The 22,463-nt window shown below is 53.0% G+C and overlaps 1 protein-coding gene across 3 annotated transcripts in view; it reads left to right on the plus strand.

Moving 5' to 3' along the window:
- The window catches only part of PNCK (pregnancy up-regulated nonubiquitous CaM kinase), a 30,234-nt gene extending 9,664 nt beyond the window's left edge, over positions 1 to 20,570 (plus strand). For 2 of the 3 annotated variants that reach the window (XM_077329655.1, XM_077329657.1), the window contains exons 2-12: positions 1,496 to 1,606; positions 3,546 to 3,677; positions 5,593 to 5,667; positions 7,320 to 7,458; positions 7,862 to 7,985; positions 10,258 to 10,333; positions 10,857 to 10,969; positions 11,848 to 11,926; positions 14,838 to 14,925; positions 16,393 to 16,511; positions 17,715 to 20,570. In XM_077329655.1, coding sequence (XP_077185770.1) covers positions 1,530 to 1,606; positions 3,546 to 3,677; positions 5,593 to 5,667; positions 7,320 to 7,458; positions 7,862 to 7,985; positions 10,258 to 10,333; positions 10,857 to 10,969; positions 11,848 to 11,926; positions 14,838 to 14,925; positions 16,393 to 16,503 — 1,014 coding nt within the window. In that variant the 5' untranslated portion in view covers positions 1,496 to 1,529 and the 3' untranslated portion in view covers positions 16,504 to 16,511; positions 17,715 to 20,570. Of the gene's footprint in view, positions 1 to 88; positions 215 to 1,495; positions 1,607 to 3,545; positions 3,678 to 5,592; positions 5,668 to 7,319; positions 7,459 to 7,861; positions 7,986 to 10,257; positions 10,334 to 10,856; positions 10,970 to 11,847; positions 11,927 to 14,837; positions 14,926 to 16,392; positions 16,512 to 17,714 lie in introns of those variants that run through there. The other variant, XM_077329658.1, reaches the window with a different exon arrangement.
- Positions 20,571 to 22,463: the final 1,893 nt, after the last annotated feature.

Below are 22,463 nucleotides of genomic sequence, written 5' to 3' on the forward strand. Positions count from 1 at the left end.
GGACAAGGTCGGTCTAGCGAGGCTTTCGGGAGTCTGCACACGGCGTCATAAATTACGTTAGATTGTAAGGTATCGCAAGTCCTTGTTTTTGCTGCAGTGGCCTGGAATTACATAAGGCTCATGAACAACCTTCGGAGCGCTGTGAGAGACGCACAGGGAAAGCTGCCTTCAGTATTAACGAAGATCCCCCTGTCCTTCCTAAAGTCGTTCAGAGGTATATTTTCGCAAGCAGCCCCTCGATCCGGGATGGGTCTGCCCCCTTGACAACGCATCTGGGCAGAAAGACCTTCACCGTGCCATGTCCCACGCTGCACGGTGGCGCGTTAGGCGCTGATATCTCACCGATCGATTACCGACAAAATATAAAAGAGAGATGCATCCTCCGAGGACAGAACACGGCTTTTCCTTTACAGCTCAGGGATGCGCTATTCCTTGGCCACACGAGACCACGCCGGGGCTCTCTCCCTCCCGATAAATTGGCCGTCCTCGTTTTCGTTTACGCACAAATCTCATTCGCCGAAACGGGAGGGTGGGGGGATTATGCGGGAGAATTTCTCACCGCATTTAAGCCCTTTAAACAGTTACCAGCTTTTGACCCAAACCCACTGTTTCTTATTCTGGAAATTAATTTAAGGAGACCATCTGTCTAAACAATTACAAACTCTCGGCCGGCTGTCTTTTACGCGCAGACGGCGAGCACAGTATTTGTGACAGGCGCATAAATGCTCGTTCCCCCACCCCCGCGCCCCCATGCACACCCCCCCTCTGTGCCATTTTTCTATCCTTGGTTATCCTTTGCAGTCTCCGGTATTTAAAATACAAACAGGGAGCTGGAGCGACTACGTATGAATCCCTCATTTTTAACTTTCTGTGTATAACACGAGGTTGTATATTTACATAACCTGTGTTGTTACCCTTGGGGCAGCTTTCCAGTTTAGGTTGGGGGTGGAGGGAGGAAGTCTGTCTTTGCAGCTGCCAACTCCAGGTCTGGAAAGCCCTGGAGCAGGGGTAGTCAAACGGCGGCCCTCCAGATGCCCATGGACTACAATTCCCAGGAGCCCCTGCCAGCGAACGCTGGCAGGGGCTCGTGGGAATTGTAGTCCATGGGCACCGGGAGGGCCGCCGTTTGACTACCCCTGCCCTGGAGCTTTGGAGCTGAGTGCAGTTTGGGAAGGGGCTTCTGGCTGTGCCTTTACGCTCACAACGATCTTGTGAGGCGGGTTAGGCCGAGAGATCAGCCGGCACATGGCACCGCCCAGCCAAGAACCAGATCCAGGAAATGTTTTCAGCCCAGCTAAACGCTAACCCCGCCGACTCTGGGAAATGCCTCCGTGGGCTCCCAAATATTCCGCCGGGTGGATCTCCCAGCAGGCCGTGACGTAGGGCTCTGAGAGATGCTTTTGGTCCAAAAGTCATGGGAATGGGCTGGCCATTGAGTGACCCTTTGGCACACGTGTCCATTTCTCTCCCTCCTCTCCTCCCCACATATCCGCAGCTCATCCTGCCTGGGTCACTCCTTGCTCTCCAACATGCCGCTCGGGAAAGGCTGGAAGAAGAAGGTGGAGGACATCGCGGCCGTCTACGACATCAAAGAGAAGCTGGGCGCGTAAGTGGACCGAGGCCTGGGAAGTGCCAGATGCCGTCAAGGCCTGCTGACTCCCCTTCACCTCGGTCTCTGCCAGATCTTCCTCTTTCCAAGGCCGAAAGACTGTCTCACTTTCCTCCCGGGACACAGGTTGCCAGCTCAGGGTTGGGAAGTACCTGGAGACTGTGGGAGTGGAGCAAGGAGTGGGCAGGAATTGGTGCAGGAGCTGGAATTCCAGGGGATCCCCAGTCCCCACCTGGAGGCTGGCATCCCTGACCCTCAGGGGGGCCCAAGGCCACAGAGTCCCCCCTCCCAAGCAGCCCTTTCCTCCAGGGGAACTGATCTCTGCAGTCTGGAGAGGAGCTGGAATTCCAGGGGATCCCCAGGCCCCACCTGGAGGCTGGCATCCCTGACCCTCAGGGGGGCCCAAGGCCACAGAGTCCCCCCTCCCAAGCAGCCCTTTCCTCCAGGGGAACTGAGCTCTGCAGTCTGGAGAGGAGCTGGAATTCTGGGGGATCCCCAGGCCCCACCTGGAGGTTGGCATCCCTGTCCCTCACCCTGTATCAAAGCCGATTGGAGCTGAAATTTTCCATCTCTTTTCAGTTTCACTACCAAGCAATGGTGGTGGGGGTGGTGGGGCGTCTGCATGCTGTCCAGTCCAGCGTCATGCACACAGGGAAAAAAAGGCAGTTCCCATGGGGGGGGGGACACCACATGAACATCCTTCCCTTGGTGCTCTTGTGGCATTGTGGAGGTCTGTAGTGGGTCTTCTGCCTCTGAGCACCCCCGGTCTGCTCCCCGCGACTCTTTCCAGCTCCCCACCTGGCCGGCCCTGCTGGGTGGACGTGCTCCCCTGCGGACGCCTCTTTCTGCAGAGCAACCCCGGAATGCGGCAGCCTGATGCGCTCTCATTTGCATGCTCCCTTCCCATTGGTGGAGGGGCCCACCCAGACATCGCTGACGTGCATGGGCCAATAATAGCCCAAGAGTCCAGGGAATGGGGAGGGGGGCATGTGGAAAAGCCAGAGGGAGAGTCGCGCATGGCGTAACCCTTTCCTCCCCGGGAGTCTTGCTGGCTTCTTAAGTTTGGAAGCGGGCAATGCGGGGCAGGAGCGGGCCAAGCGTGGGGAATTTCAAGAGGCCGTGGAACCTGGACCGGTTTTTAAAAAGTGTCCTGGGGTACTAATCATGGCCCTCCGGAACACATCTGCCTGAGCAAGCAAGTCCCACGTCAACCACGCACGCTTGTCGGTTGATACTTTCTTCCTCACATCGGGCGATCGTGCGTCACCCGTGTACGCACATGCGCCTGCAGGTCTGTTACCGTGCATTTAAAATAAAATCGGGGTCCGATAGCACCTTTAAGACCAACAAAGATTTATTCAGGGCGTGAGCTTTCGAGTGCAAGCACTCTTCCTCAGACTATGAACTCCCTACAGCAGGGGTCGTCAACCTGTGGTCCTGCAGAGGTCCATGGACTACAATTCCCACGAGCCCCTGCCAGCAAACGCTGGCAGGGGCTCGTGGGAATTGTAGTCCATGGACCTCTGCAGGACCACAGGTTGACGACCCCTAGCCTACATGACAGGGAATACCATGCACGCCCTCATTCGATTTATTTATTTATTTATTAGGGTCGCAAGGGGTGAGAATTGGGGAACTTCCTAAATCGACAACGACCAGCGCGGCATTAGTGGTTAGAAGGGGTGGCTTCCAATCCGGCAAGTGGGGTTGGATTCCTCGCTCCTCCCTTTGCAGCCCGCGGGATGACCTTGGGCCAGTCACAGTTCTCCCAGAGCTCTCTTAGCCCCGCCTTTCTCACAGGGTGTCTGTGGTGGGGAGAGGAAGGGAAGGCGACTGTGCGCCGCTCTGAGACACAGGAGGCCTGTAAGCTGCTTTTGAGTAGCGGAAAGCGGGTTATATGAAGACCATCTCCTCCTCCTCTTCTTCTGTCTGCCAGAGGGGCCTTCTCTGAAGTAGTCCTCGCCCAGGAGCACGGATCCCAGCGTTTGGTGGCGTTAAAGTGTATCCCGAAGAAAGCCCTGAGGGGCAAGGAAGCAGCGGTGGAGAACGAGATTGCAGTGCTCAAGAAGTGAGTTGACACTATACAACGATAAAGGCTAGATATCAGATTCTGTGATTCTATGATTCTATGATCCTGCTTTGAGCAGGGGGTTGGACTAGATGGCCTGTATGGCCCCTTCCAACTCTATGGTTCTATGATTCTATGATTCTATGATCCTGCGTTGAGCAGGGGGTTGGACTAGATGGCCTGTGTGGCCCCTTCCAACTCTATGATTCTGTGATTCTATGATCCTGCGTTGAGCAGGGGGTTGGACTAGATGGCCTGTATGGCCCCTTCCAACTCTATGGTTCTGTGATTCTATGATTCTATGATCCTGCGTTGAGCAGGGGGTTGGACTAGATGGCCTGTGTGGCCCCTTCCAACTCTATGGTTCTGTGTGATTCTATGATTCTATGACACACATGTCCTTTTGGTGCTGTGCTGGATTTCTGGAAAGGGTTTTCGGTACCCGGGATGCATCCCCAAGTCCTGTGGGAGAACAAATTGCAGAAGAGTATCTCTTAGCATGCGCAGAGAGTTTTTTTTTTTGTAATAGAATAACCAGTCCTGCAGATCTGGGAGTAGGGGAGAGGCCTTGGGGATTGTGGGATGTGATTTTGATTTAGGTTTGAGCCCCATTCCCCTGATATGGAGTTCCCCAGAGGTGGATCTGTGGGATCCATAGGGAACTGCATCAATCAAGCTGTCTTTTTGGCCCTCGTCCCTATGGGATTCCCACTTGGTTGGCTCTGTGAGACGAAGAAGATTCTTGTGAGCTGTCATCAGGAAATGTTGCCCAGGCCCAGGTCTTCCTGTAGATCCCACCCACCTGCTTGCAAACCTTCTGCGACCCACATTTCTGACCATGTGCAGGGCCACCCAGATGCATCAGGAGAAGGGTGTGCATGGCTCTGGGAACATGCACAGCGGGAGGGCTTTGGAGGGAGATAGTGAGGCAGGATGTGTCCTTGGGGAGAGGAACACAGCCTGACAGGCACGGCAGTGGGCACGGGAAGGGGCCTGGGTAGGGTTGCCGACTCTCGGTGGAGAAATACATGCAGATTTTCGGGGTGGAGACTTGGGAAGGTGGGTTTTGGGGGCGGAGAGGGACTTCAGTGAGGTATAATGTCATAGGGGGCCAAACGGTGGCTCTCCAGATGCTCATGGACTACAATTCCCATGAGCCTCTGATGCTGGCAGGGGCTTATGGGAATTGTAGTCTATGGACACCTGGAGAGCGACATTATGGCCGCCCCTGCCATGGAGTCTGCCCTCCCGAAGTAGCCATTTTCTCCAGGGGAGCTGATCTCTTTTGCCTGGAGATGGGTTCTAATTCTGGGAGACCCCCCCAGGCCTCATCTGGAGGTTGGCAACCATAGATCTGGGCACACGATCTGGGCTTCCTCCCTAAACTTGGCACCACAAATGTTTGCTCTGGTGATGGAAGCGAGCCTGTAAGGCAGGGGTAGTCAAACTGTGGCCCTCCAGATGTCCATGGACTACAATTCCCATAAGCCCCTGCCAGCATCAGAGGCTCTTGGGAATTGTAGTCCATGGACATCTGGAGGGCCGCAGTTTGACTACCCCTGCTGTAAGGATTCCAAGACAAGAGGTGGACAGAGGCCCTTGCCTACCTCTGCATGGCCACCCTTTTATTCCTTGGTGGTCTCCCATCCAAACAATAAACAGGGCCGACCCTGCTTAGCTTCTGAGATCTGAGGAGACCAGGCTAGCCTGGGCCATTCAAGCCAAAGCAAGAGAGGGACAGAGGTGGTTGGCCATTGCCTACCTCTGTGTAGCAACCTTAGACCTTCTTGGTGGTCCCCCATCCATGGACTAACCCTGCCTTTCTTCCAAGGGCTGTTGGGATCGGGCTAGCCTGAGACATTCCACCTTCGGGGTTTTCCATCTCTAACTTTTGTCCCTGTCTTTGGTATCGCAGGATTCAGCACGAGAACATCGTGGCTCTAGAGGACATCTATGAGAGCCCCACTCATCTCTACCTGGCCATGCAGCTGTGAGTCGCAGTCCTTTGCGCTCTCCATGTGGACTTGCTTTTCAGCCTCTGCGTGTGTGTCTGTGTGTGTGTGTGTGTGTGTGAGTACTCTCAAGACTCTTTGGAGACATGGGTCCAAAGTGGAAGCAGAAGTGAAAGGTGTGGGCAGTTGGCCATGATGTGGACAGCGTGGTGGCGTGGTTAAGAGCAGTGGCTTCTAATCTAGGTTTGATTCCCCGCTCCTCCACATGCAGCCAGCTGGGTAACCTTTGTCTGGTCACAAAACGGTTCTCACAGAGCAGTTCTCTCCAAGCTCTCTGAGCCTCACCTCCTTCGCAGGGTCTCTGTTGTGTGAAGAGGAAGGCAATTTTAAGCCGCTTTGAGGCTCCTTTTAGGTAGAGAAAAGTGGGTTTTAAAACCAACTCTTCCTCCTCCTCCTCCTCCTCCTTCTGCTTCTGCTTCTTCTGCCTTCTTCTCCTCCTTTTCCTCCTTCTCCTCCCCCTCCTCCTCTTTCCTCCTCCCTTCTTCTTCTTCTTCTTCTTCTTCTTCTTCTTCTTCTTCTTCTTCTTCTTCTTCTTCTTTTTCTTCTTCTTCTTCCTCTTCTTGTCCTTCTCCTTCTCCTCTTCTTCTTCTTCTTATGCAACGGCCCGCTTTTCCTTTTCTCTTACAGACATTTATATCCATATAAGTGTCACTATTAACTTTTTTCCTTCAAAGATATTCCATGTTGTTTCTTTTGGAGTGTCACCACATTAAATGTTTAATAAGAATGCCTTCCACCTGCAGAGGACAAGGACAGCGCATGTGTGTGTCGGGAGACAGAGCCGGGGTGTGCGTTTGTGTGTGTGTGTGTGTGTGTGTGTGTGTGTCTTGGCAGAATGTCAACGTTCCAAACAAGTACGGAATGTCAGAAGGCCGAATATCTGTGTACCGCCGGCATTGTGTAAAAACCAAGGCAGTCGTCTCCGGTTACAGTGTCCCTGGTTTTTGGAGCGTGAATGGTTTTGTAAGAGCCTCAGCAGTGTTTTCGAAATCACAGGTTTAAAGATTTGAGTATTCCCCTTGTTGGGGGGCGAAATGAAAACTCACCATTTTGAGCAGAGGGACTATGGGGGGAGAGGAGAAGGATGTAAGCCACTTTGGATCCTCATTGGGGAAAAAGTGGAGTATAAATTAAGTCAATATAGTAATTGTAGCTATGAGGATAATAATAATTTATGCTTAGCTGGAGAACAAGATTTTTAAGAAAAAAAAATTGCCAAAGAATTCCCTTCCTTCCTTCCTTCCTTCCTTCCTTCCTTCCTTCCTTCCTTCCTTCCTTCCTTCCTTCCTTCCTTCCTTCCTTCCTTCCTTCCTTCCTCCCTCCCTCCCTCCCTCCCTCCCTCCCTCCCTCCGAGATTGGAAGGAAGGAAGGAAGGAAAGTGGAGTGGAATATGAAGGAAGGAAGGAAGGAAGGAAGGAAGGAAGGAAGGAAGGAAGGAAGGAAGGAAGGAAGGAAGGAAGGAAGGAAGGAAGGAAGGAAGGAAGGAGAGAAATGGGAAGGGAAGGGAAGGGAGGAAGGAGGGAAGGAGACCGGGTGTTAGGACCTCTCCACTCCCCTGGCAGTTTGAGAAAGGGCCTTGAAGCTCGGGAGGGAAATGCGGGGTGTGAACCCGCCTGTCTTTGGCCTGCAGGGTGACGGGTGGGGAGCTCTTCGACCGCATCATCGAGCGAGGCTACTACACGGAGAAGGATGCCAGCCTCCTCATCCGGCAGGTGTTGGAAGCGGTGAATTACCTGCACAGCCTGGGCATCGTCCATCGAGATCTGAAGGTAGGAGAGCAAAGGCCGTCGGGATGTCCTCAGAGCCATATCATCCTTGAAGGAATCACAAGAACCTCAGGAGAGCCCTGCTGGATCAGACCAGGGAGGGCCCATCCAGTCCAGCCTCCTGCCTCACACAGGGGCCAGCCAGTCCCTCTGGAAGGCCAAAACAGCACGGAGGCCAAGGCAAAATAATTTGTGTTGCCTAGAGAATTGCAGCCCCAGCAGATCTCTTGCCACCGCCTGGGGTTGATCACCTTGTAGGAAGGTGGCCTCTTGGGGTAAGCCCTGTTTCTGTGCCTTGGCTCCCTTGCTGGGCAGATAAAATGGCCAACCACCCATCTACGTCTCCGGAAGTCTTGGGAGCCGGGCCCACCCGGCAGGCGGCTAATCCATTTTATTCCCCAAACAGCCTGAGAACCTTCTCTACGCCACTCCGTTCGAGGACGCAAAGATCATGATCACGGACTTCGGGCTGTCCAAGATCGAGGCCGACGGGATGATGTCCACGGCTTGTGGCACCCCAGGTTACGTGGGTGAGTACAGCGCAGGGTGAGGTTGAGGAGAAAGGTGAAGGGGAGCCTCTCTATATTTAAGAATGTATAAATTAATATATTTTTTAAAATAAAGAAAGATAAAAGTTCAGAAAAGTAAACAAGAGGAAAAAGATAAAAGAAATCTGCCGATAAAATGTCCGAGTTTTTCGACGGCAAAGACATACCCGGTGCTTAAATCTAAAATTATAATGAGGTTACTTATTCTCTCCTGGCCTGAGACTCTAACCCAGCTCTTCTCAGCCTTTTTACCATTGGGAAACCCCTGAAATATTTTTTAGGCTTCGAGAGACCCCAGAAATGGCGTAATCGTGCAGAATGTGGTTGGGAAGCAGAGCTGTGTCCATCCGGGGTCCCTCCCCTTCCCACCCCCTCCAGGCCCATCATTGGCCATTTGGGGAGGGGTGGGTGGTCCAACATGAGCATATATGGTTATATCCTTATCCATTGTTCCTCTTAATATTTGTGAAACAGCCCTGGGGGTGGAGAGTGTCCTGGCACTCCGAGTTGAAATAGGGCCAATCAGCCTGATTGGCCCGGCACCTACAACTCTCGCCATCCCTCCCTGAACTCAGACACTACAGGAGCCAGTGCGTGAGAGAGAGACACAGAGACACAGAGCCCTGCCAAACTGCAAACCAGTCCTGATTACCTGCTATGGCTCCTGCTGCGAGAGAGAGAGAGAGAGAGAGAGAGACGCCCAAACAAGCCCTCATTCCCTGCTACAAACAGCCCTGATTACCTCCTATGGCTCCTGCTGCGACGGGGGATGAGGGGGAGAGAGATCTTAGAGAGAGGATGCTTAGGGCTGTTCCTGCGTTGAGCAGGGGGTTGGACTAGATGGCCTGTATGGCCCCTTCCAACTCTATGATTCTATGATTCTATGATCTGCGTCTGCCAGTGTCTCCTGGGTCTTAGCGCCCATTGCATTCCTGGTTGCAATGGGCTTTCTTGCTAATCACCTGATATATGTTTGAGAAATTAAAAAAAATATATTAAAAATTAATTTCCCCTCACCCATTCGGGAAACCCTTCCAGGACCATCGAGAAACCCACCCTGCGGGTATGAACTTCTTGGAGGCCCTCAACCCAAGGGAGGTTATTCTGGCCTTGACTAGAGTCAGGGCCTTTTTGGTCCTGGCCCCTACCTGGTCGAATGAGCTCCCGGGAGAGCTGAGGGCCCTGACGGAACTTTCACAGATCTGCAGGGACTGCAAGATGAAGGTCTTCCGCCAGGGCGGTTGAATCTGGGCCCCTTGCTGGCTAGCCAGGTCATCGGGCCCCCTGGAATGATCCCCCGAGGCACTAAATGTTACGGTACAGGGGGAAGGGGGGAATTTTTCATCGCCAGGGGTTGGGTTAGAAAGGATTTTATCATTATTTTAGTATGATTTTATTGTGGGTTGTTCCCTGCCACGAGCCATGTCAGTTGGAGTGGCGGGAGAGAAATGTGATTGTAAATAACTAAGAAGAAGAAGAAGAAGAGTTGGTTCTTATATGCCGCTTTTCCCTACCTGAAGGAGGCTCAAAGCGGCTTACAGTCGCCTTCCCATTCCTCTCCCCACAACAGACATCCTGTGGGGTGGGTGAGGCTGAGAGAGCCTTGATATTCCTGCTCGAACAGTTTTATCAATGCCGTGGCGAGCCCAAGGTCACCCAGCTGGCTGCATGTGGGGGAGCGCAGAATTGAACCCGGCATGCCAGATTAGAAGTCCTCACTCCTAACCACTACACCAAACTGGCTCTAAATAAAATAAATAACCACTCAACTGCAGTGGCTGTCATTTGAAGACCAGTTTTGTGTGGTGATTAAGAGTGGTAGCCTCCGAGCTGGAGAAACTGGGTTTGATTCCCCTCTACTCCACCTATGCAGCCAGCTGGGTGACCTTGGACCCGTGACAGTTCTCTCAGAGCTCTCTCAGCCCCACCAACCTCACAGGGTTGTCTGTTGTGTGGAAAGAAGGGCAGGTGATTGTAAGCTGCTTAGGGACTCCTTCCATAAATGGCTACGGTAGCTCAGCGGATCTTTAAGTAGGGCTTCAGCAAGAAGAACAGCTTTGAAGAACAGCTATAGAAGATTAGAAAAAGGGGAACGGGTGTGGCTGCCACGTTGTTGTTGTTTTTTTTGTGGGAAGTTTTGGAAACAGGACCATGGACTCCCTTTTCTGATGCTGATAGAGAGCTGAAAGAGATGGGGCAGGGGGGAGAAACGTTACGCCTCCCTCTCATTTCTTGGCCGTTGTGTCTTCTGCAGCCCCTGAGATCCTGGAGCAGAAACCGTACGGAAAAGCCGTGGACTCCTGGGCCATGGGGGTGATCTCGTACATCTTGTGCGTATTTTATTTATTTCTCTCATTACATTTATAGGCCGCTGCTCTTGGCCGGCCGGCTCTCAGTGGCTAGCAACAGATTTAAAATTCAAAAATAAATGATTAACTTAACACAATATACGAAAAGATCCCCCATAATTCCCTCCTGTACAATCCCTCCTCTGGTTGCCATTCCCAGGTAGATGAAGCTGTAACCTGAATTGGAGGACATCAGAGGAGGGGGACCAAGATATCCCTCCAGCCTGGCCTCAACCAAGAGCCTGGTGGAAGAGCTCTGTCTTACAGGCTTGGGGGAAATGCATTGGTTCTGGCAGGGCCCACAGCTCTTCCGGGAGCTCATTCCATCAGGCAGGGGCCAGGTGAACCTCACGCCGGCTGAGAATTACCACCACTAGTATTTGCAGAGCAGAGCGCCCTGCTGGGGGCCTAGGGGGATGGTCCCACAGATATCACCCCATTTCCCAGGTTACAGGTAGGAGTGATCTTTTTGCAGTGAGATATGTGGTCCCCCCCCCCTTTGCAGGCTTTGTGGTTACCCCCCTTTCTACGACGAGAACGACTCAGAACTCTTCAACCAAATTCTGAAAGCTGAGTACGAGTTCGACTCCCCGTACTGGGATGACATCTCCGAGTCGGGTGAGTGGGCACAGGGTGGGGGTGGGGGTGGGGGGTGGGAGGAGGACCCCCAAGAAAAATGGGTAAAAACATCTCTCTCATTTTGGGCTCCTGGGGATAAAGGTTAGGGCAGAGAGAGTATCTGAACAATCAGTCCTTCATCACTTTGTAATCGCAGAGGCGTTAGCGGTTTGTTTAAAACCACGAACTAGATTGGATCGAGAATGAATGAAACAGCTGGACAGTAGATTCAGGGCAGACCAAAGAAAATGTGGAATTTGCTGCCAGGGGATGGAGTGATGGCCACAATAAACAGCTTTAAAGGGGGATGAGATCGATTCTTGGAGGATCAGTCTGTCCATGGCTGCTAGCCAGTGTGGCTGAGGGGTACCTCCCCGTACAGAGGCACTCAATATCTGAATACTAGAGCCTGGAGGCAAAGTGAGGAGAAGGCCTTGGCCCCTATGCCGTGTTGTTGGCCCTCCAGAGAAATCGATTGTCCAGTATGTGAGACAGGATGCTGGACTAGATGGACATCTGATCCAGAAGGGCTCTCTTATGAAGGCCTCGGCGTCTCTGCCCGGATGTTGTTCCTCCAGAGGAACTTGCTGGCCATTATGTGAGATGAGATGCTGGACTAGGTGGACCTCTGGTCTGATCCAGCAGGGCTCTTCTTATTGTCTTACAAGAAGGAAGGAGAAGTGGTTTGACGTTATGTACGCCCCATGCTTTGAACTGTCTTGTTACCAAGATCAAAATGGAACAACATTTTCCTCTTCCATCCATTCGTTCTTATCACACAAAACAACAAAATGGCAGTTCCACTCTTTCAGGTAGCTGGGCAGGGACATTGGAGGAACCTCTGTCTAACTGAGGCGTGTGTCTTTGTCTCCGGCCAGCTAAAGATTTCATCCGGCACCTTCTAGAACGTGACCCTGAGAAACGGTTCAGCTGTGAACAGGCCCTCCAGCACCCCTGGTAAGTCCCACCTGAGGGAAAGCCATGTTTTGGTGAGGGCTTGTTAAGGTTTAACCTAGCAGTTCCACCAGGATGTGTCCCAGGACGTTGACTGAGGAAGAAGAGTTCAGTATAGCTAAGCAAAATTCATGGGCTTTTCCATATTTTCATTTGTGAATTCACTTGTGAATTCCTGTTTCTTCAGTGCTTCCCCCCCAGTTCTGCATGCGTTGGCTCCCTCTAATGGTCAATTCAGTATTAAAATGTAAAGGTATCCCCTGTGCAAGCACCAAGTCATGTCTGACACTTGGGGTGACGCCCTCCAGCGTTTTCTTGGCAGACTCAATTCGGGGTGGTTTGCCAGTGCCTTCCCCAGTCATTATTGTTTACCCCCCAGCAAGCTGGGTACTCATTTTACCGACCTCGGAAGGATGGAAGGCTGAGTCAACCTTGAGCCGGCTGCTGGGATCGAACTCCCAGCCTCATGGGCAGACAGCTTCAGACACCATGTCTGCTGCCTTACCACTCTGTGCCACATAATTCAGTATTTGTTGTTATTGTTGTTATGTGCGAAGTCGTGTCCGACCCATCGCGACCCCATGGACAATGATCCTCCAGGCCTTCCTGTCCTCTACCATTCCCCAGAGTCCATTTAAGTTTGCATTCAGTATTACACCAGCTTAAATCCGGCATAAAACCCTGCAAATTTAAACTGCAGGTTTTAATCCTGGACATAAAGCAGTGTAATATTGAATCGATCATTAGAGGGCGCCAAACACATGCAGAACAGAACCCCCCCTAACGTAGCAAGAATTTACAAGCAAGGAGAATAAAAACGCAGAAAAACACAGTATTTAAAGTAAAGATACTGATATGGGGATAATAGAGAGCCAGTTTGGTATAGTGGTTAGGAGCGCGGACTTCTAATCTGGTGAGCTGGGTTTGATTCTGCACTCCCCCACATGCAGCCAGCTGGATGACCGTGGACTCGCCACGGCACTGATAAAACTGCTCTGACCAAGCAGGAATATCGGGGCTCTCTCAGCCTCACCTCCTTCACAGGGTGTCTGTTGTGGGAAGAGGAAGGGAAGGTGAATGTAAGCCACTCTGAGCCTCCTTCTGGTAGAGAAAAGCGGTATATTCCTTGAAGAGCTGGAACTCTTCTTCTTCTTCTTCTTCTTCTTCTTCTTCTTCTTCTTCTTCTTCTTCTTCTTCTTCTTCTTCTTCTTCTTCTTCTTCTTCTTCTTCTAAACACATTAAAATCAGAGTCCAGTAGCACCTTTAAGACCAACAAAGATTTATTCAAGGCATGAGCTTTCGGGTGCTTTGTTTTTCATGAGCTGAGATCTGGCATGCCCACTTTTCACATTGCTTGCTATTTTCCCTAAATAATTCTGTGAAGATGTTAGAACTAAGACCCCAAAACGAAGAGCAAAATAGCTTCACCAGGGGGCTAGTTCTAGAGGGGAAGCAGGGAAGGAGAGGGGGAGGCTTACCCTCTTCCCTGACAGATCTTTCTGCATGCCTAAATCCCTCCAGCTTTGACCTAAGGTTGTCAGCCTCAAGGACCGGGCTGGAAACCTGGAATTTCGATTGATCTCCAGAGATCAGTTCCCCTGGAGTAAACGCCCACTTTCTCTGTGGCATTGTACTCCGCTGAAGACCCTCCCCTCTCCAATATCAACCCGCCCCAGGCAACACCCTCAAATCCAGTTTGGTGTAGTTTGGTGTAGTGGTTAGGAGTGCGGACTTCTAATCTGGCATGCCGGGTTCGATTCTGCGCTCCCCCACATGCAGCCAGCTGGGTGACCTTGGGCTCGCCACGGCACTGATAAAACTGTTCTGAGCGAGCAGTGATATCAGGGTTCTCTCAGCCTCACCCACCCCACGGGGTGTCTGTTGTGGGGAGAGGAAAGGGGAGGCGACTGGAAGCTGCTTTGAGCCTCCTTCGGGTAGGGAAAAGCGGCATATAAGAACCAACTCTTCTTCTTCTTCCAGGAATCTCCCAACCTGGAGTTGGTTAATGCTCTTCCCACCAACAAGTTCAAAGACACATTTTGAACCTGCAAACCTCCCTTTCCCAAATACTAGCCCCTGAGCACATCCAGCTGATGGGCCGTAGGTTCAGGAGGACAACAGGAAATACTGCTTTACACAGAGATGCCCAGAGGATGTTGTGATGGGCACAGGGATGAACAGCTTGACAAGGGGATTAGATAGATTTGTGTGTGTGTGTGCATGCAAGAAAGAGAAAGAGTAACTCAAGAAGGCAAGATTCAAATGGGTAGCCATGTTAGTCTGAAGTCGCACAATAAAATCAGAGTCCAGTAGCACCTTTAAGACCAACTAAGATTTATTCAAGGTGGGAGCTTTCGAGTGCATGCACAGAGTGCTTGCACTCGAAAGCTCATGCCTTGAATTAATCTTTGATGGTCATAAAGGTGCTATTGGACTCCGATTTTATCAAGAAGGTAGGCCAGCCTACCCTCAAGCTCTTTCCTTTCCCCCTTTTGAAAAGGTGTTGGGCTGCCGTAGGTGCCTTATTACCGGTCCTCCGGAAGAGGAGGGTGAATGTCACGTTGAATTGTCTCAGCCTCTAATTGCACACGTGCTCCGTCCTCCTGGGAGTTCTGGCCCCGCCAGCAGGCCTAATTTTAAATCCTTTACTTGGCTTTGGAAAACAGCCTCACCTGGTGCGAACCAGAGAATGCGTAACCATGCCAGCAAATCACTCCTGACCGGGGACTGGCCTTTGGCCTTGGCTCTGGTGTCCTCGAAATCTCCATCTTCTTCTCGCCTGACTTGTTTAAGGGGGAAATTCCCGTGCGTTGAGGCTCCCGCCTAGAAGTTTGAGGCTTGCACGTCGATTCTGCTAGAGCAACCCTGAAACAGCCTCATGAAATATCTCGCCTCCCTGTTGTGTATCTCTCAGGATCTCTGGGGATACGGCCCTGGAAAAAGATATTCACGGATCCGTGTGTGAGCAGATCCAGAAGAATTTTGCTCGGAGTCAATGGAAGGTAAAGGAAGGGGAGGGGATGGTTGCTCGGAGGTAGGGGATTAGTCGTTCTTTTTCCTTTTGAAATACTCCCTTTGGCCAAGCAGCAGGGGCAGGGCAATCACTGGTTGGGTCAGCCCGCAAAGCAGGATAATCTTCTAAACGTTGCAGGAGCCCTCCTGCTGGTTGCTTGGGATTTTGCAGTCGTTTGCTGGTTCTGAACTCCCTAAACCGGAGAAGATATATATATATATTGTACTGTATTGTATTTATTTTGAAGAAATTAATGCTTCTTCTCTGGCAACCTGAAGGAGGTGGCTTACAAAATAAAAAGCAAAAGGGTTTTTAGAATGCGGGTGGGACAACGTGGGACTTTTGGCCAGCAAGCTTCCTCGGGAGGTGGTGGGTTCTCCATCTTTGGAGATTTTTGAACAGAGGCTGGATAGCCATCTGACAGAGAGGCTGATTCTGTGAAGGCTCAAGGGGGTGGCAGGGGACAGTGGATGAGCGAGAGGGTTGTGAGTGTCCTGCATGGTGCAGGGGGTTGGACTAGATGACCCAGGAGGTCCCTTCCAACTCTATGATTCTAGGATTCTAAGGCTTATGATTGGCTACTGAAGATGGGCTGGGCTTAGCAGCTGCCAAAATTTCACTGGGTGGCTGGAGGCAAGCAGCAGCTGCATTAAAAGACACTGATTAAAATCTGGTATATAAACACCAGGCAAATAGGAAGACATGGGCTGCTGATAGTAGTTTCCAGTTTAAATTTCCTCTCCTCTTTTCCGTATGCATGGGGTGGCGAGATCTGACAAAGAGATATTTTTCTCCGTCTCCCACTTGAGGACATGCAGCCGATGGGCAGTAGGTTCAGGGGGACGAAGGAAAATACTACTTTACACAGAGAGTGCTTAAGAGGTGCAATTTGCTGCCAGAGGATGGCATGATGGCCACAGGAATGAGCAGCTTTTAAAGGGGATTGGATAGATTCACGGAGGAGAAGTTTATCATTGGCAACAAGCCACGGTGACCAAGGAGAACCTTCCCATGCAGAGGCAGTCAACCTCTGGATCTCAGAGCCAGGAGGCAACATGTAGGAAAGGCCTAGACTTCTATGTCCTGCTGTTGACCCTCCAGAGGAATTGATTGTCCAGTATGTGAGACAGGATGCTGGTCTAGGCGGACCCCTGGTCTGATCCAGCAGGGCTCTTCTGATGTTCGTAGGAAGGCCTCGGCCTCCCTGCCCTGTGGCTGGCCCTGCAGAGGAACTGGTTGGTCACTGTAGGTCAGGATGCTGGACTAGATGGACCCTCCTTGGTCTGACCCAGCAGGGCTTTTCTCACGTCCTGACATTCTTATACAGGGCTACGGATTTTCCCAGCAGCCTTGGCACCTCTGCCCTTGACAGCCATGCCGTCTGCTGGCACCAGTGTTGTTCCTTTCTCAGCTCCTTTGGCGTGACCTTCTTCTTTTTCTCTTCTGCTCCTCGCAGCGAGCGTTCAACGCCACCTCTTTCCTGCGCCACATCACCAAGCTGGGCCCGGGCGCTGAGGGCGAGGAGATCGGAGAGGCCACATCTGGGGAACAGCACGGGAAATGGTGACCACAGAGGTGGGTGAGAGAGAGGAGTCACCTGCTGGGCAGGATCACTGCTTCTTCTGCCCACCCCAAGAGTGACCTGTCAGGCAGGAAGAAAATGGTTGGAGGTTTTCAGGTGGGCAACCGGGTGGCCTGCTCAGGACGGTATCCTGCAGGCACAGGTGGTGTCACCACAGAAGGAGACGTGGGCCGATGGGGGACAGGAGAACGGGTGGGAGGGAAGGAGGGCAGGAGCAGGACCTGGGGGTGCATCGAAAGCAGAAAGACAAATGTAATGATGGTGGTATCGAGGCTACACCTAAGTTTCCACAATAAAAAGGAGAAAGTATCTTGACCCGAGTTGAGAACAACCCCCAAAGAAGGGTCCAAATAAGGAAAAATGTGCTCAAGCCTCCGCGGGGCAAAACGTGTTGTAAAACTGAAAATTAACACGTATTAAAATTAAAACCCCCAGGCTTAAAATTTAGCCTCATTAAAATCGAAGTGTACATTCATACGAACACCTCCACTGACTGTTACAATTGTGTTTCGGCGATTGTAAGCCACTTTGAGACCTCTTCACAAGATGTCATAGTCCCATTGTATACGGCACTGGTCAGACCACACCTGGAGTACTGTGTGCAGTTCTGGAGGCCTCACTTCAAGAAGGACATCGATAAAATTGAAAGGGTACAGAGGAGAGCGACGAAGATGATCTGGGGCCAAGGGACCAAGCCCTATGAAGATAGGTTGAGGGACTTGGGAATGTTCAGCCTGGAGAAAAGGAGGTTGAGAGGGGACATGAAAACCAATTCTTCTTCTTCTTCTTCTTTGTTCTTCTTTCTTCTTCTTTCTTCTTTCTTCTTCTTTCTTCTTCTTTTTTCTTCTTCTTTGTTCTTCTTTCTTCTTCTTCTTTCTTCTTCTTCTTTCTTCTTCTTTTTTCTTCTTCTTTGTTCTTCTTTCTTCTTCTTCTTTCTTCTTCTTCTTCTTCTTCTTTCTCCTCCTCTTCCTCCTCCTCCTCCTCCTCTTCTTCTTCCTCCTCCTCTTCTTCTTCTTCTTCTTCTTCTTCTTCCTCTTCTTCCTCCTCCTCTTCTTCTTCCTCCTCCTCCTCCTCTTCTTCTTCTTTTTCCTCCTCCTCCTCCTCCTCTTCTTCATCTTATTCCTCCTCCTCCTCTTCTTCCTCTTCTTCTTCTTCCTCCTCCTCCTCCTCCTCCAATTCCCTAATTCTCTCCCCAGGTGCCCGAAGAGCCTGGGCCGCTGCCCTTTGCATGAGCTACCCTCCTGCATGCGGCTTCACAGCCACGATGTCGTGCCGGCACCCTCGTCCGAGGAAGGGCTCTCCTTTCATTTCCTGCGCCTCCTTCCGGGGACGTCTCTGGCCCGCGAGGCCCGCGAGTTTAAAACTGGAGCCCGTCCCTAGCCCGCCTGCCCGCCTTCGAGGGGCCCGAAATCCACCCCGCCAGGGACCAACCTCCGATTCCCCTTGAGGCTGGGGAACCCGCTGCCACCTTGCCGTGTCCGCTCCCCCCGCTGCAAAATCCGTGCCAGCCGTCGAGGCCAGTGGTGAAGGAGGTCAGGCGTGGGGGTTTCATGGCGGGGAAGCGAGAACGAATCCCCCCACCACCGTATTCCAGAGGGACCGTCCCCCAGATGGATCCGAGGCTGTCTTTCTCCTCCCTGTGAAAGTTCTAAAAAAGAGAAAAAGCAGCCCCAAGATGGAGCAAGGATGGAGAATCCCGCTACGCACCGCCTCAGGCACGTGGGAACCGAGGAGTCAGGAAGAGTCACGGAGGAACGGCCGCTGGGAAGTCTCCTCCGTTCTTTAGTGGGCCAGGGAGCCCCAGGCCTGAACGGAGGTGCAGCCAACTTAAGGGTCTTGAGGAGTTCAGGGTCTGAGATTCAGGACCAGTTGCAGTTTGGCCTACGAGGAAAACCCTAGGGGGGAAGTCAGGTATAAAGATGAGAAAGTGGGAGAGGTGATTTCAGTAGCAAGTGTTGGGGGAAAGATAGTACTGCAAGTTTTCAGCAGGGGGCAGCCTGAAACCCGGGAAGGGTAGGCACCTATTGGCTAGCGCCAGTGACGCGTTCGACATCCCAATTCTGAAACAGGCTTGCAACTCTTCTAAAAACGTTGGTGAAGGTGTTTTTCTTTTCTCCTTAGAGGAGGAAGGGAAGTGGAAGGAAGGGTGTAGGGAAACGTAGGCATGAGTTTTGCTGCTTGAAGCTAGGAGGAAAATAGAAAAAGGTGTTCAAGTCCGGCGGGGATTTTGAGGTCTGGGGCAAGCCTGTGGGCTCATCTCTCTGGCACGGACAGCCATCGTCTCACCCAACACTTGACTCATTTGTGTTTGAAAGTGTGATGTAAATAACAAACCTTGTGTCGACGCTGCCGGTGACGGATGCGCCGCAGTTGCTCTTGGAACGCTACGTTTGTCCTCACTGTCCCATTTTTGTTGGTAGTTAGATTAGGTTCGATCTTAACCACAGAGTAGGAGAGAGCCACCTGGGTCCTGTTGGGTGAAGACACTTCCTACTAGGTGGAATGGGGTGGGGACCGTGGCTCAGTGGCAGAGCCTCTGCTGGGCATGCAGAAGGTCCCAGGTTCAATCCCTGGCATCTCCAGTTAGAAGGACCAGGCAGGAGGGGATGGGAAAGACCTTGGCCTGAGACCCTGGCTCAGTGGCAGAGCCCGTGCTTGGCAGGCAGAAGGTCCCAGGTTCAATCCACGGCATCTCCAGTTAGGAGGACCAGGCAGGAGGGGATGGGAAAGACCTTGGCCTGAGACCCTGGCTCAGTGGCAGAGCCCCTGCTTGGCAGGCAGAAGGTCCCAGGTTCAATCCCTGGCATCTCCAGTTAAAAGGACCAGGCAGGAGGGGAGGGGAAAGACCTTGGCCTCAGACCCTGGCTCAGTGGCAGAGCCCCTGCTTGGCAGGCAGAAGGTCCCAGGTTCAATCCCCGGCATCTCCAGTTAGAAGGACCAGGCAGGAGGGGATGGGAAAGACCTTGGCCTGAGACCCTGGCTCAGTGGCAGAGCCCCTGCTTGGCAGGCAGAAGGTCCCAGGTTCAATCCCTGGCATCTCCAGTTAAAAGGACCAGGCAGGAGGGGAGGGGAAAGACCTTGGCCTGAGACCCTGGCTCAGTGGCAGAGCCCCTGCTTGGCAGGCAGAAGGTCCCAGGTTCAATCCCCGGCATCTCCAGTTAAAAGGACCAGGCAGGAGGGGATGGGAAAGACCTTGGCCTGAGACCCTGGCTCAGTGGCAGAGCCTCTGCTGGGCATGCAGAAGGTCCCAGGTTCAATCCCCGGCATCTCCAGTTAAAAGGACCAGGCAGGAGGGGATGGGAAAGACCTTGGCCTGAGACCCTGGCTCAGTGGCAGAGCCCCTGCTTGGCAGGCAGAAGGTCCCAGGTTCAATCCCTGGCATCTCCAGTTAAAAGGACCAGGCAGGAGGGGAGGGGAAAGACCTTGGCCTGAGACCCTGGCTCAGTGGCAGAGCCCCTGCTTGGCAGGCAGAAGGTCCCAGGTTCAACCCCTGGCATCTCTAGCCAAAAGGACCAGGCAGGAGGGGATGGGCAAGACCTCTGCCCTTGTCTCTGGAGAGATGCTGCCAGTCCAAATAGACAATACCTGCCTTGATACGACCAAGGGTCTGACTCTGTCATAGGCAACTGCATGTGAGCAAGCCCTCTTCTGAGGGTTGGATCCACCACTTCCACCCTCTCCTTCCCGTAGTCGAAGTGACGTGGCCTCTGTCGCCTAGCCCCCCTCCCCAGTCTGCAAGGCCTAGTGGTCCTGGGGCGGGACTCAGAGTCCCTCCGCCCCCAAAGCCGGCTGATGCCCCTCCCACGTTCCGAAAGAGGGACGACCAAGCTCGAGCCCTCTCCTCTCCTCTCCTCCACACCCGTTCTTGGGTCTTTTGGGGGTCTGTTTTGTCTGTTTCTTGTCAGGTTGAACATTTGCTTCGCTGTGTCGCTCAGAGCTGGAGTATTCCTTTGTGGTGTTTGTGGGGACGGGGAGGGGGGAGTTGCTGTTTCCGTCATGCTGTCCCCCTCCCTTACTTGTGTCAATAAACGAGCGGAATCCGTGAGACCCCACGTGGACATGGCTGGTTTTTGCCAGGGGAAAAGGCTGTGTGTCTGTCGGGGGCTCCTTCCTCTTTCGCCCTTCTGCTTGCTGGACCATCCTAGACAAGGGACTCCGAGGAGCCGCCGGGCTGGTTGGTCGGCCCCCCAAGCACGGGGGGAGAGGACGACAGAGCTGCCTCCTCCTCCTCCATCCCCCATCCGGCCTGCTGCTTCTTCCCGCACCTTTAGCGGCAGTATTTATTTTGTTCATTTATACCCCGCTTTTCTCCCTAGGGGGACCCAAAGCAGCTTCTCCTCCCATTTATCCTCGCAACAACCTGGTGAGGTAGGTTAGCTGGAGTGTGAGACTGGTCCTAGAAGCCAGAGACCAGTTCCCCTTGCTCAGGGGCCAGCCAGTTCCTCTGGAGGACCAACAACAGGGCAGAGAGGCCGAGACCTTCATGAGAACCTCAGAAGAGCCCTGCTGGGTCAGACCAGGGAGGGCCCATCCAGTCCATCCTCCCATCTCACACAGTGGCCAACCAGTTCCTCTGGACAGGAGGGACCACAACCCGGCAGAGAGGCCGAGACCTTCATGAGAACATCAGAAGAGCCCTGCTGGGTCAGACCAGCGAAGGTCCATCTAGTCCAGTGTCTTGCCTCACACAGGCGCCAACCAGCTCTTCTGGAGGGCCAACAACAGGGCAGATATGCTGGCGGCGAATCCAATGTTTTATTCCCTCTGCTTAAAGCAGAATTCCCTTTTCCCCTGTCCTGACCCGGCTTCCCTCGAGTTCTAGGAAGGCAGGCTGCCGGCAATTTCTAGCCAACGTGCCCTGACAACCCGCCTTTCGGACTGCTTTCTCAAATCCATTGGTGTGATCCAGCAGCTCCTGGCTCCGGAGATCTGATTACACAAACTCTCTTTCCGCCATCCGCAGCCTGCTTTCCCACTGTGGTGTCCAGGTGGCCAGCTGGAGATCCCCTCTGTGCGCACCCGCCCGTCCTCTTTCCCTTCCCTCACCGGCCTCGGAGCGCTCCTGGCGCCTTCCTCTCCAGCACAGATGGCAGAGCTGAGGCCCAGCTGGGTCGCCCCGACCTCCTCCTCGCCTCGCTGCTTCTCCTTAAAGGCACATGGCGAAGATCTGGATGGCTCCTGACCCCCTCCAGCTCTGATTTCCTTTACGCCAACAGAAGAGTCAGACCCGGAGTCTCTTGCACGGGGATAGGCCTCCGACACCAGGTGGGTGGAAGCCAAACAGGTGAAGCTTTTTACCACTGAGCAAGGGTGGAAAACACACAAGCAAACAACATTTCTGAGCATCCAATTGCGGCTTCAAACCACAGGAGTTTGGCGGATGATAGGGATGCCAGACTCCAGGGGGATCCACTGGAATGACAGCTCATTTCCAGACTGCAGAGGTCAGATCCCTGGGGGGAATTGGCTGCTTGGGAGGGGGGACTCTGTGGCCTTGGACCCCACTGAGGGTCAGGGATGCCAGCCTCCAGGTGGGGCCTGGGGATCCCCTGGTATTCCACTAATCTTCAGATGACAGATCCCCAGGCCCCACCTGGAGGCTGGCATCCCTGACCCTCAGTGGGGTCCAAGGCCACAGAGTCCCCCCTCCCAAGCAGCCCTTTCCTCCAGGGGAACTGATCTCTGCAGTCTGGAGAGGAGCTGGAATTCCAGGGGATCCCCAGGCCCCACCTGGAGGCTGGCATCCCTGACCCTCAGTGGGGTCCAAGGCCACAGAGTCCCCCTCCCAAGCAGCCCTTTCCTCCAGGGGAACTGATCTCTGCAGTCTGGAGAGGAGCTGGAATTCCAGGGCTGGATCCCCAGGCCCCACCTGGAGGCTGGCATCCCTGTCCCTCAGTGGGGTCCAAGGCCACAGAGTCCCCCTCCCAAGCAGCCCTTTCCTCCAG

The sequence above is a fragment of the Paroedura picta genome, chromosome 3 (genome assembly GCF_049243985.1).
Source record: "Paroedura picta isolate Pp20150507F chromosome 3, Ppicta_v3.0, whole genome shotgun sequence".
In the NCBI taxonomy this organism is placed as follows: domain Eukaryota; kingdom Metazoa; phylum Chordata; class Lepidosauria; order Squamata; family Gekkonidae; genus Paroedura; species Paroedura picta.